A 14,638-nucleotide genomic window follows, 5' to 3' on the forward strand; every position below is an offset into this window, starting at 1 on the left:
GTCAGCATCAGCATCAGCCTGGCTCTTACAACAAGTGGCTCGCTAGAGAAACGACGTCACGAGATATATCCCATCCTCAACATAATACGCGGATCTTGAACAAAATAAACTCGAGGTATTGACATATTAAAGCGAAAAATTAACTACAAACATACCGTACATCCTTACACTCGTAACAGATCCTTAAAACAAATGTTAAGACATCGGACATAAAATAAATATTTGATAAAATGGCTAAAGATCATTTAAATATTATTTATTAAACATTTTATTATTTACACACTGGCCTCGTTTCCTAGACATTAATTACAAACACTTGAGCATATACAATACAAAATTACCAGATAATATTTATCTTACAATTATTGTTTCTTGTGGAAAATAACATTTTTACCACCAATTTATTTAAATCACTTGAGTCTGCCATTTTAGTTGCACTGGCGGCCATTTTCTCGAACAACTGATCACAATTTTTAACGCACAATGCCTCTTAAATACTGAAATGAGTTTTGTTGTAAAGTCACTTTTAAATAGAAACTCATTAAATTCCATTGTTTATCCCAAGAATATTTAATAATTAGGTGTCATGTCTTCCAACTAAGATCTAGAGGTGGATTAGCGTCATTTTCAACTCTATCTTCCACATTATCAGCAATTTCAGGTTTTTCTTCAACGCTATCATCAGAATCACAGCTATCGTCTATCAGATCTTTAACATCCGCACTTTTCCTGCTCAGGTCCATCGGCTCTTCTTGCTCCGGGCCAAGAGATCTCAGAAAGGCGAGACTCTTGTCACCCCCAATCGGAGGGCTGCTCGTTTCAGACTTTTCGAGGTGCAGGAATCCTTTTGGGGAGGGGGTGGACCGCGGAGAGACGCTTTCGCTTGAAGAGCTGGACAAGCTCGTGACGGGGACTTGCTGGTTCACTTGGCTGTTGATGTAGGGGACCATGAAGCGTTGTTGGAAGGGAAAAAACGGCGTGTTGAGAAGCTGCATCGGCGAGAGGGGGTGAAAGAAGGGTGGACCCCTCCACAATGGAAACCGGGTTATTTCGGGTCTCAGCAGATCATGGGGCAGCAGATCAGGACGCGGGGGTAGTCTTGGTGACAGAATTGGATCTTCTTTGCGGTCAGGTATCATCTGACCCGAGGCTGCTGCGAAATTCGTGCTGTTGTTGTTGCTGCTGCTGTTGTTATTATTGTTATTGGCAGCATCCAACGAAGTCAGGACTTTGTCAAAGGGTAACTTGGTCGAGTCTTTGAGCCGTTGCTGCGCCTGGTGCGACTGTTCCTGCAGGAGGCAGTGGATTTTGAACCAATTAGAGCGCCGCCCGTACCGGGATCCAGATTTCGACATTCCGACCATCAGACACTTGCGCAAACGACATGCTTTGCACGCCGTGCGATTTTTCTTGTTTATCACGCAGACTCCGCCATTTTTGCACTCGGATATGCTGCCCAGATTGTTGTAGGTTCGCCCGAAAAATGACTGAAACAATTTATTAGATTATATTACACTGAAGATTTAAATTATACGGAGGTTTAAATTGAAATTTAAATTGATTATCGGTTTTTTTTATATTGCTACTATATTGTGTAAGTATTACTCATATTACTGACCTTACAACCCTCACATGTGAATGCTCCGAAGTGGAAACCTGCCGCCGGCTCGCCGCATACTCGGCACAACTGATTCATCTTAAAATTACAATAAATAACAGATTATTATTTTTTTTTTTTTTTAATATTACAATATTAGAATAAAGGATTTTAAAATTCGATTATCGTGAAATCGGAGGAAAAATTTTAATTACAAGTGTTTATTATTGAGAAGAGGGTTAATAATTTAAAAACAATAAAGTGTAATATAAATAAAGAAAAGTAAAAATAAAAATAATGAAACAGATGACGGACTGGTAAATGATAAAATAAATAATAAGTACCCGTGGGGAGATAAACCGTGACCTGGCTCAATAATTCTCTGGGGCCAAGACACCCTCAGTATACTCTGATCGCACCCGTACCGTCGGGTAACGTCTCATTAGGTAATAATAGCTATACACAGGCATAAAATCTCTACACACATTCACTCATTCGTTCTTTCGCTCGCTTGCTCATTCACTCGCTCATTCACTCACTCATTCACCGACTCACTCACTTGCTCTCTTGCTCGCTCATTCGGTTACTTACAAATCACGAGTAAAGGGAAATGACGAAGAGGAAACGTAGAAACGATAATCACCAGTCGTGAAGCAACAACAGACTCGAAACTTTTTATATACAATATTACAATCACAATTGCAATCACAATCATAATCATAATCACAATAATTCTCGCACAGTTATTACTCATTATCAGCGGTGAAATTATTCTATAAACCGACAATGAGCTTTAAAGACCTGTAATCTTATAAAGAATCTCGGATGGATTATGAGCAAATAAGAGTTTGTTAACAAATATTTTTACCACGTCGGCGTTTGCGGGGGCCGTAACGAGCGTCGAGCTTGGAGTCCACCATCCAGCATTCGGGTGTAAGCTGCCCCCGATTTGAGTACTGCTATTATTATTATTATTATTATTGTTATTGTTATTATTAATGTTATTGTTATTGGTATTGGTATTGATATTGATGGAAGTGAATCCAGAAGTAGTGGGTGCAAAGCCACCGGGTGGACCGAGAACGGCTGCTCCACTGGCAGCCAATCCTGGCGCATTCGACAGATCGCCCACGTCCATCCGGAGCCGCGTTTATCTTCGAGACGTTGGGCCACCGAGAGCCCTTCCGTTTGTCACTCCCATCATCCACTTCCTTCGCATTTTAATTCAACTTCTTCCTCGTCCTCGTTAAGCTTCGCCGTTACTCAAACTCCTGCGCGTCCTTATCAGCCTTATTATTTATTCTCCGGGACGTCCACTCCAATGTCCACTTTGCTCTGTAAATATTCCAACATAAATAGCACACTCTCATTTTTTTTTTCAATATTTATATACCATTAGAAAAAGATTTAACGGTTAAAATTATTTCAATAAATTCGACAAATTTTTTAAGACAATTTTACGAAATTCAGTTTTTTCACAATTTCCCTATTTCTGACTAAACTGTCGAAGATACGTCAAAAATGCACATGAACAAAATTATAGACAATTAAATTTCCTACAAAAAACTATTCTTTGTATTTTTCTGTAAACTCAATAGTTTGCGAATTATTTGGGTTTTAATCTAGAAACTGCAGGAAATTAAGCGGATTAGTTAAGAAAAAAAATAATAAATAATTAATTAAAAAAAAATGAAAGGTCATTGACCTTTTGTCACGTTTTAATATATTTTTATATCTCACGGTGAAGGCGTAAAAAATATCACGGTTAATTGCAGTGTCGAGTGCATATTAATTTAAACCGCGTGTCTTATGAAGAGGCAGGGGGTGGAGAAAGATTTCAAAGGCGTTAAGAGTTGGGACTAACGTTTAAAAAAATATAATTCTACAAAAAAAAATAACGATAATAAAAAAATAAAATTTTCTTCACAGAACGGAGGCAGAAGCTCTTGCCGTGATATACAGCACGTGAGAAATATTAAATCAAATAATATCTAAATAAATAAACATTTAATTGAATTATAAATCAATGTGTATTTTATAATAATAATAATAATAAATATTTTTTCGTCAGTGCATCTGGCGAGTTTATCAGTACAAGAAGTCTCAGATGCAGAGGCCGCCGAAGACGTGTGTCTCTGGTCGTTCTTCTGATACCTCGGCCTACCACCTAAATCAAATGTGTACATGGAAATATCTCTCGGCAACGCTCGGCATCCGGTATATTTCATTACCCATTACGACCGCGATCCTAATTAACTAATGACAAATTAATTAAGAGTCGTTTATGTTATATACCCATACCGGTTCAGACACACGGTTTCCCCCCACCCTCCCTACCCTCTTTCGCTGCCAAGAGTTTGATACCATCTTCATCTTAATCTTTCCTTTTTATTATTATATTTATAATTATCGTTAGATTATTTACTCCTTTTTTAATGTCACTTTCACATATATTATTTATTTATTATAAGACTTTTAATAAAAAAATTTATTCCATTCTCTTTAGTCTGAGAAATTTACCCATTGCTCAAAATTATTTTTATTTATTCTACTGTCTGACTAAAATAATCCGTACCTACTAGTTCAAATTTTATCGTTTTTTAGCAGAAAAATTACTCATTAATTAACGAAAAATTAATTTCTTTAAATCACTAGAAAAAACCGTCGCTTCACACTCGCACTCCCATAAAAAAAATAAAATAAAAAATCCACGTACGTCATTAAATTTTTAAATCCAACACAAAGTCACTGGGGCACATAAAATATTTTCAAAATTAATAGATAAATACTCACATGCTTATAAAATAACACAGAATTATTTCACATACTAATGGAATGTCACGTAAAAATATCCAGAAAAAATAAACGTAAGTACTGAGCGCGAAGGAAGATAGCGGGGGCGATATATAATTTTTGGTCAGTAAATCGAAATTCGATTGACAGAAAACGGAATTCGCAGACCGGCCGGCGTAGCGCGGGGCGTGCGCTCGTGAAGCACGTGGCAGCAAGACTGAATCCCCTACCTTAACTACATCGTCAGTCAGTTGGTTTGCTCGGTTCTTCCTTATCTCACCTATACCTACTTGAAAAACACATAAGAGTACTTGTGCGGTTCTCCCCGTTCTTAAACATCTCTTACTTCTCTTACTTGTTCTCTCTTTTCTTGAGAATCCTTTTGCTCACTCGCTCTCCTTAATTTGCCAGTTCCTTTCACTCCTGTCTCTGTCGCTCTTACTTGGTACCCATGCACTTCACTTGGTACTGACTTGTGAGCATGCAGGTAAAGAGTAAAAGAGTATGCAGATAGAAGAGACCTCAGTACGAGGAGCGAGTGAGAGGATGATTCTCAATCCCCGCTTTTGCTGGAGCTCTAATATGAGAGGCTGGTACCTGGATGTCTAGATGCAGGTTCAAAATTCAGAGAATTGAGAATGTTTTGAATCTTTCATATTAATTTGTAACGTCTGTTCATTTTCTAAAGTCATTAATTAATTTATAGTTTAATTTACTGGACTTGTGGAGCAGAAATCGAGGGATTGTGGAGACTTGAATGCTCGGAAGACTTGAACGAGTGGATAGGGTCTGGTTTTTTGTGTAGGAGTGATGGGAAGATTCAATTTTTTGTAGGATAAAAAGTATGGAAATATTGTTGAGGGTAGTTGGGAGTGTGAGAACTTGATTGCGAGGGGGAAGATAAGGAACGAGGATTGGGGATGAGAATAAATATTTAGGAGAGTGAGGAATAAAATGGGAGGCGCTTGATAGCCGGCCAATGGAGAGAGCCGCCACCCACGAAGCGATAAAAATTAATTTATCGCGAGATCACCGCCTACGCCATTGCTCTGATGCTGGGCTGGGGTGGGAAGAAATTCGCGGAGAACTCGCGAGGGAGCGGTATCTGTCGGATTGAAGTAGACCTATTGATTTTTCATATTGTTGAAGGAAATAGAAATTATGTATTTTGATAGAAAAGTTTAAGAGTAATGGACTTGATGGATAGAAATTACTTTGGCAGTAATTGATAGATTTAAAAAAAAAAGATAAAAAATGATTGCGAATATTTTTGGATATGATTAAGGAATGGGAAAAATGGATTAAAGTGAAATTGAATTGATGATGGATACTTTTAAAGGAATTTTGAAAACGAAGTTCGAAATTTTTTGAATCTGAAAATTAAATTATAGATATCAAATTTACCATCGGGGAGATGATTGAGAAAGGAACGATAACCGTCAGGTGGCACTAGATGGTCTGCTGAAGGAAATGATGGCAGTAACGAACACCGGTAAATAAGAAACATCTTATTTCGACTGAATTCCCATATATGTGGTTTCGATCTCCGGTCGTAATCGACTTGAACTCTTCAGGAGGTTTTTTGACTTACCGCTAAGAAAATTGTAAATTTTCAAAAATTCGGGAAGTTGTTGTTTTCACCCCGATTTTCGAAAATCGAATTTTCATCAGATGTCGACGTTTTGAGGTCCTAGGAAGCTATTCTGACTAATTTCAAGATCATGTCCGATTATCTGTATGTATGTATGTATGTATGAATGTATGTATGTATTGTGTGTGTGTGTGTGTGTGTGTGTGTGTGTGTGTGTGTGTGTGTGTGTGTGTGTGTGTATGGATGTGAACTCTGTATATCTTTTGAATAAATTGACCGATTGAGATGGTAGAAGTGGCAATCGAAAGAGTTTTTTGGGTCCATCTGATATTTTTTTTTCTCATATTTCCTTCTGGTTGTTATTCGTCGTGATTTCTGAGGCTCTTTCAATGGAAAATAATAGAAAATACCGGAAGAAAAAAAAAAGTTCAAGTCCTAGACTCTCGACATAACCATCTCGAGGGGTATGTAGAGGGGTCGGACTCTTCGGGTCCATCTGATATTTTTTGAAAAATATTGGATATTCAGATATTTGTGGAAATGCATAGGAAAATCCATGATTATTCTCATCCATCCTCCCCCTTCTTCCTTTATCTTCGTACTTAGAAGTAGTAAATTTCTTATTCACTGTTTCAAATATCAATTTTTTTTTTTTTTGTACGTTCGACCACTTTCCGTAAAAATACGCAAATCGACATTCACAATCGATGCCGCGTTTCGCTTCAAGACTTCTCCTCATTCGAAATTTCACAAGCGCGCCTTTTTTTGGCGCCATCTCTGAATCGCGCGAGAACTTTCTCCAAACTTACAACCCAACAGTACCGACAGCCCACCCTTCCATCCTCTTTCCCTCACTCCGACTCCGTATTCTCTGCCTGGTTTACAGCAAGTGTAAAACATTCGTGAGTTGTCAATTTTATAACCGTGAAAAATTTGTTTGTTGCCGCATTTTGCTAATTAAATCATTAATTAATCCGCCAACTGTAAAGTTATGAAGATGAATATCACTTCAGCAGGTAAATTGTCAATTCTTCAAGTTAATTATTATTTTTATCATCACTCTGAATCATGAATTGCATATCATGCAAACCCTAACCTCATAAATTTGAAAACTAAAATTTAAAAATCATAAATATCACAAACTAATTAATTTAATTTTTTATATTAAACTGAAGTCAGCCGACCTTCTAAAATTTTTTGATTTTTTCCAAAACGATGAATTATAAAAAAAAAAATGCTTTTATAGTTTTTTTAATTCTCTTCACATGCAAATTTTTATTTTTATTTTTCTTGTCATTGACTTGAAAAAAAATTCCAAAGATTTTTAATTGTCTTCTAACTTCAGGATCATATTTTTTATTATGAGTAAAAATTTATTGATATTTAATATTTACATAAATTTATTGAGATGCAAATTACTGAAGTGTAATTAAAATTTTTCAGCCGGGATAATCTCTTTGCTAGAGGAGCCAATGCCAGAACTAAAAGTCTTTGCATTGAAAAAGTTGGACATGATCGTCGACGAGTTCTGGCCCGAAATATCTGAAGCCATCGAAAAGATGTGAGTACTTTTCAAAATCATCCCTCGAAGTAGTTGATAAAAAATATGATTATTTTTAATGGTAATTCAAAAAATTCAAATTACAGAGAAATCCTCCATGAGGACAAGACGTTCAATCAGCATGAACTGGCAGCGCTGGTTGCCAGCAAAGTCTACTACCATCTTGGGAGTTTCGAGGACTCGTTGACGTACGCGTTGGGGGCAGGAGAACTGTTTGACGTGAACGCGCGCAACGAGTACGTGGACACGACGATCGCCAAGTGCATCGACTTCTACACGCAGCAGCGTCAGCTCGAAGCCGAGGGAAAGTTGCCGGCTAATGCTAAGGCCGTTGATCCGCGATTGGAGGGAATAGTGAACCGGATGTTCCAGCGCTGTCTGGATGACAACCAGTACCGGCAAGCTCTGGGTCTTGCACTGGAGACCCGACGCATGGACATCTTCGAGGCCTCGATCATGCAATCGGACGATGTCGCGGGAATGCTTTCATACGCGTTCCAAGTCGCGATGAGCCTGATCCAGAACCGTGGGTTCCGCAACACGGTCCTGCGCTGTCTGGTAAATCTTTATCGTAACCTGGGGACTCCTGACTACGTCAACATGTGTCAGTGCTTGATTTTCCTTGACGATCCTCTCGCCGTTGCGGAGCTACTGGACCGGCTGAGCAGAGGAACCCAAGAGTGCGTACTGATGTCCTACCAGATAGCTTTCGATCTCTACGAATCAGCCACGCAGCAGTTTTTGGGTCGAGTTCTCCAAGCGCTTCGTGCAACTGCGCCTATTCCTAGTGCTCTGATGGTCAAGCCTATCGTCAAACCAACGAAAGCTGCTGAAACACCCGCTGCCAGCTCCGATGCCTCTACTTCTGGAACTTCTAAAGATGCCGAGACTCCTGCAGTAGAAGAGCCAGCTGTCGAAGAAAAATCCGAGAGGAGCGTTGAGAGTCTGACGAAGGAAGAGCGCGAGCAGCAGGAACGCGTCGACGCTCTGTCGAGCATCCTGGGAGGAGAAGTTTCCATAGACCTGCACCTCCAGTTCCTCATCAGGAGCAACCACACCGACATGCTGATTCTCAAGAACACCAAGGACGCGATCAGAGTTTCCATTTGTCACACGGCGACGGTGATCGCCAACGCGTTCATGCACTCAGGTACCACCAGCGACCAGTTCCTGAGAGACAACCTCGACTGGTTGGCCAGGGCCACTAACTGGGCCAAGTTGACTGCCACTGCCTCCCTTGGTGTCATTCATCGTGGCCACGAGCAAGAGGCTCTAGCTTTAATGCAGTCCTACTTACCGAGGGACCAAGGAGCCGGTGCTGGATATTCCGAAGGAGGTGGACTCTACGCTCTGGGACTTATTCACGCAAATCATGGTGCGACCATCACTGATTATTTACTTGGACAGCTCAAGGATGCACAGAACGAGGTATAATTGATATTAAAACTTAATGAGAATAAAGTTAGCAGACATTAAAAAATTTTTGGATTGCTTTTAACAAAAAAATAAATATTAAAAAAAAATGTTTTGAAAAATTGCACGTATAATTTATGAAATTTCCGACATGTGCATTTTTTTTTAATATATTTTTTTCATTATTTATCTGTTAAAAAAAATGTTTTTTAATTTCAAATGTCTGTTAACTTTACTATCATTAAAACTTAATATTCATTGTTATTATAACAAAATAATGATAATAATATAATATGTATCCCAATATATCGAATTAAATATATGTGCTGATATATTGGGTTCGTTGTTTGGATAAAATTAAATTACTGACGTTTCAAATTACAATTTAATTCAACATTTCAATTAAAATCTAAATAATGATTTTTTTTTCAGATGGTCCGTCATGGAGGATGTCTAGGTCTGGGTCTTGCCGCGATGGGATCTCACCGTCAGGACGTTTACGAGCAGCTGAAGTTCAATTTGTACCAAGACGACGCAGTGACTGGAGAAGCCGCCGGTATCTCGATGGGAATGGTGATGTTGGGTTCGAAATCTACTCAAGCGATCGAAGACATGGTTGCTGTAAGTTGTTAATTTTTAAAATTAAAATATTGATGGATGTAAATTTTAATCAAACTGATACGAAGTATCTTGAACTTGCAAAGTTGAATTGCGGGCTTGTGCCGGTTTCATTTTTCATTTTACTCAGAACTCGAGTACAATAAAAATTAAATCGATAGACAGTTAGATGAAAAAAATATAAAATGACGTAGATATTTAATGGTAATGCCCTCGAGTTATTGAAAGTATGTAAGAATAAATGAGGTACCAAGTGCTTCAATGCTGCCTTTACATTTGCTGGTTATAAAAAGTCCACTAAAGGGAATACTAAATGATTATTGCTCCGTTTATTGCTGTTGCTTTATTTTATTTCCATTTTTATTTTCACTCGTTTTTATTCCATTGTTTGTACCACAATAGATAATTACAGGGTAATTGAGTTTTAGTAAAATGAAAATGATAAATGAATTGGATTTTTTTTTATCTTGGCAATTGGCGCTTATTAGTGAGAATATTTTTAGCTGATAGCTGATAGCGAAATATAAAGGGCAGGATTTATTGATATTGTAGTGATGTATGAGAAAAAATATATTTTTCATACAAAGAAAATTTTTTTTATTGCCAATTTGTCTGCCGATATATTTTTTCTAAGTGATTAGGATTTCACTTTTTTATTTATAGTTTTGTGCACTCGAATACTTTTTACTTTTTCAATCCGATATCGAATGTTTTGAAAATATTTCATAGTCACTATTATTCAAAATTTTTAATTTAACGTGACCCTATCAAAAAAATCCATAGGAATCCATACAGGAAAGTATGGGTCTATTTAAGAATCCATATAGGAAACCATGGGTGCCTGGATTCCCATGGGAAATCATCGTAAAAATCCATACTGGATTACCATATGGATTTGGCATGGTGTGGATTCCCATAGGAACGCATGTAAGAATCTATGCTTGATTCCTATAGAAAACCATATGGGAATCTATTTGAAAACGCCATGTGGGAACCCTCATAGGAATCTAGGCTGGACTCCCATATAGATTTTTTTGAACGGCGAATGATATTTGAAAATTATCTAAAAATATTAAATATTTATTCCAGTCCAGTCTACTCAAAATATAAAATTTTTAAACCAGCATTTCATAGTCACTATTATTCAAAATTTTCAAATTAACGTGACCCTATCAAAAAAATCCATAGGAATTCATACAGGAAAGTATGGGTTTATTTAAGAATCCATAGGAATTAATATCGCGTTACTGATGCCATAAGGGCGTATCCCGAAAAAAATACCCTTGAAAAGGCATAAGGGCGTATAAAAATTTTTTTTCCGGGAATCGACGTAGTTATGCCTGAAACGGGCAGAAATGCAAAAGAAAATTTTGGTACGCCCTTATGGCACCCGTAGTACCCACTGGGGGCCATAAGTGCGTACAAAAAAAAATTTTTTCGGGAAACGACGTATTTTTACTTTAAATGCGGAGAAATGATGAGAAAATTTTTTTTCAAATTTTAAATTAACTTTGATCAAATTTTTTTGGTATACTTTTATTCAAAATGATCACTCTCAATCACCAGTAAAGTGATCTAAGTTAATTTCAAATTTGAAAAAAATTTTTTTTCGTCATTTCTCCGCATTTAAAGTAAAAATACGTCGTTTCCCGAAAAAATTTTTTTTTGTACGCACTTATGGCCCCCAGTGGGTACTACGGGTGCCATAAGGGCGTACCAAAATTTTCTTTTGCATTTGTGCCCGTTTCAGGCATAACTACGTCGATTCCCGAAAAAAATTTATTGGTACGCCCTTATGGCATTTGTAACGCGATATAGGAATTATGGATTTATATAAGAATCCATGTAGGAAACCATAAGTGTCTGGATTCCCATGGGAAATCATCGTAAAAATCCATACTGGATTCCCGTGGATCTGATATGGTGTGGATTCCTATAGGATACCATATGGGAATCCATTCGAAATGTGGGAACCCTCATAAGAATCTAGGCCGGACTCCCATATAGATTTTTTTGTACTAAATATTTATTCTGGTCCAGTCTACTCAAAATATAAATTTTTAAACCAGCATCGAAAGAAATTTATAGAAAACTCGGACTTGTCACCGTCTAAAAAAATTCGTAAAAAGTCAGGACTCGTCAGCTTCCATGAATATTCAAATAAAATAAATGAACTTGAATTATCATTTAATTGTTGAATAAAAAAAATATTTTTTAGTACGCCCAAGAAACTCAGCACGAAAAAATCCTCCGAGGACTGGCAGTAGGCATCGCCTTCACAATGTACGGGCGCCTGGAGGAAGCAGATCCCCTCGTAACGTCACTCTGCGCTGACAAGGATCCAATTCTACGTCGAAGTGGAATGTACACTCTGGCAATGGCTTACTGTGGAACTGGCAATAATCAGGCGATCCGCAAACTTCTTCACGTTGCTGTAAGTTAAATATTTACACGGCAAATAATTTTTATTTTTCACTTCTGACTTGTTCCAACACTCGATAAAAAATAAAACTCCAAACAGAGGAAGTTTAATAAATTTTTAATCGCCACAGGTCTCGGATGTTAACGACGATGTTCGTCGTGCTGCAGTTACTGGCCTCGGTTTCCTGCTTTTCCGGTGAGTTTAATAAGTCAGCATGTTAATTATAGAGCCACTTAGTAAAGTAATTAAAAATAACCCGATAAAAATATAATTTAATAAAGACGTTGATGATATTAATGCGGCAATCTGTGTCGCGTAATAAGTTCCTAGTTACGAAACCCGTGTATATAATATTATGTAAGCTAGATTTGAATGGGATAAGATCTCGTCAAGCTTTATATAGACGAGCAAGAAACCAAGGAAGGGAAAAAGGAGAAGGATCTAGGTATCTAGTTGCTCCCGGAGTTTTAATCAACACTTTAATTGAAGGATGAATGTAAACTAGGGGGTAAATTCTATTTAAATAGTCAGTAAACGCCGCCGGGCAAATGTAATCTACCTTTCGTGACTCAAGTTTCTCCTAACCGAATACTCTACCGTGACTTAAACCATCTACACTTAGATTACTTGCCACCAACAGATTACACATTATTCGATTCTTTGCCAATTATTTATTTTACCATCCAAGGGATGTTTAGATTCTTTGCTGGCATTGAACATCCGGTTTTTAAATTTCCTTTGAGTTTCATCTCCGAAGGATACATTTTTCAATCAAATCGGCTTTGTCTTTTCGGAAAGTAGAACGGACGTTTCGAAAACTTGGTTATCGATCCGCGGGAATTGTGTTTCTTTTTAAAGATGATGTTTTTTTGAGACCCAGAGCTTTGATGAATGGAAATATTAAATTTTCTTTAGTTTTTGAAGCTGAAATTCATTTTTTTCAGCTCGTTTTAGGTTTCGTTCCCTTAAAAACTCACAGAAATGGGAAATTCGTAACTTTTCGATGGTTTGTCATAAAGACTCATGTGTTTTCATTTTAGAGATGATGTTTTTTTGAGACCCAGAGCTTTGATGAATGGAAAAATTAAATTTTCTTTAGTTTTTGAAGCTGAAATTCATTTTTTTCAGCTCGTTTTATATTTCGTTGCCTTGAAAACTCACAGAAATGGGAAATTCGTAACTTTTCGATGGTTTGTCATTAAGACTCATGTGTTTTCTTTTTAAAGATGATGTTTTTTTGAGACCTAGAGCTTTGATAAATGGAAAAATTAAATTTTCTTTAGTTTTCGGAGCCGAAATTCATTTTTTTCAGCTCGTTTTACATTTCGTTGCCTTGAAAACTGACAGAAATGGGAAATTCGTAACTTTTCGATGGTTTATCATAAAGACTCATGTGTTTTCTTCTTAGAGATGATGTTTTTTTGAGACCTAGAGATTTGATGAATAGAAATATTAAATTTTCTTTGGTTTTCGGAGCTGAAATTAATTTTTTTCAGCTCGTTTGATATTTCGTTGCCTTGAAAACTAACCGAAGTGGGAAATTTGTTACTTTTCGATGGTTTGTCAAAAGGACTAATGTTTTCTTTTACTTTTGAGAAAAAAAATGAAAATTCGTTTGTTTTCAAAATGTTCGAACTGTCAGTTGAAATAATTGTTTGTAATTTTTCTGATAGAATTTGGTATTATGGTAGTTTTCGAAATAAAATTTTCAATTGAGCCGGAAAATTTATTGAATAAAAATTTCAGTGGATAAAATTTCAATAAACGTATTGTAAAGTTCGGAAAAAGAATTTTAGAACTCGATGAAAAAGAAGATTATGAACAGAAAAATTTTATTTTCCAGAGTAAAATTGAATTTCCACAGTAAAAACTTTAAACTTATCATTAACATTAACGCCGCAGCGGAAATAATAACTGACTGAATAAGAAACACGAGTAAATTACAAAAACTCGAATTATTAGAAATTCTAGGTCAATCATCGCGAAATATCGATCGTTGTAAATCCGTTGAATTCGCGGAATAACAACAATGATAACCCCGAATAATCATAATCATAATAATAATAATAATTTTTTCAGCAAAACTACACATACATTTATCATTTTAATAAAAAGCCGCCGACATTATTCTTTCTTTCTTTCGTTATTTCTCTTTGTTCACATCCGTCGTCCATATTATGACAGAGTCTTGAATGACAAAAGAATTTCCGTTTTAACACACTCATACATAAACTTTTTTTCTTTATTTTAAAATTTTTATCTTTCCTTTTCTGGAAAGCAGTCCGCGAAAATTCTCCCACGGCACCAGCTGTCCCTCCTCACGTGTAACGGAAAAATTAAAATGTTAAATTTCCCATTGTAATCTCCCTCAAACAAAGGAAACAAACGCGGAAAAATCTTACGTCGAGTAGGCAAATAAAATTTAATTCAACAAAAAAAACCAACAAACAAATAAAATTTGTATTTATAATAAATGAAAATATATAGAAAATGAATAAAGAAAGAAAAAAGAATATTTTGTTCCCGGGATTTTTTTTTCTTTCTCTGGCGCATATATTCGTGTCTCACTAGAATATATTTCGTTGAGTTTAAAATTTAATATAACCCGAGGGAAGTATATATCATACAATTTAGACACATGTA

At 36.6% G+C, this 14,638-nt stretch overlaps 2 protein-coding genes across 2 annotated transcripts in view; one reads left to right on the plus strand and one right to left on the minus strand.

Moving 5' to 3' along the window:
* Window positions 1-241: 241 nt before the first annotated feature.
* Window positions 242-4,806, minus strand: LOC130672479 (ecdysone receptor-like). The gene is made up of 4 exons (XM_057477089.1): window positions 4,391-4,806; window positions 2,466-2,932; window positions 1,619-1,696; window positions 242-1,487 (listed from the first exon to the last, which is right to left on the minus strand). Exons 2-4 carry the CDS (start codon window positions 2,733-2,735, stop codon window positions 585-587), a joined length of 1,251 nt encoding a protein of 416 aa, XP_057333072.1. The 5' UTR covers window positions 2,736-2,932; window positions 4,391-4,806; the 3' UTR covers window positions 242-584.
* Window positions 4,807-6,861: 2,055 nt separating this feature from the next.
* Window positions 6,862-14,638, plus strand: part of LOC130672476 (26S proteasome non-ATPase regulatory subunit 1) — a 30,139-nt gene continuing 22,362 nt past the window's right edge. The window contains exons 1-6 of the mRNA XM_057477086.1: window positions 6,862-6,997; window positions 7,425-7,542; window positions 7,629-8,970; window positions 9,388-9,576; window positions 11,792-12,007; window positions 12,126-12,190. Coding sequence (XP_057333069.1) covers window positions 6,973-6,997; window positions 7,425-7,542; window positions 7,629-8,970; window positions 9,388-9,576; window positions 11,792-12,007; window positions 12,126-12,190 — 1,955 coding nt within the window. The 5' untranslated portion in view covers window positions 6,862-6,972. The remainder of the gene's footprint in view (window positions 6,998-7,424; window positions 7,543-7,628; window positions 8,971-9,387; window positions 9,577-11,791; window positions 12,008-12,125; window positions 12,191-14,638) is intronic.

The sequence above is a fragment of the Microplitis mediator genome, chromosome 7 (genome assembly GCF_029852145.1).
Source record: "Microplitis mediator isolate UGA2020A chromosome 7, iyMicMedi2.1, whole genome shotgun sequence".
Taxonomy (NCBI): Eukaryota; Metazoa; Arthropoda; class Insecta; order Hymenoptera; family Braconidae; genus Microplitis; species Microplitis mediator.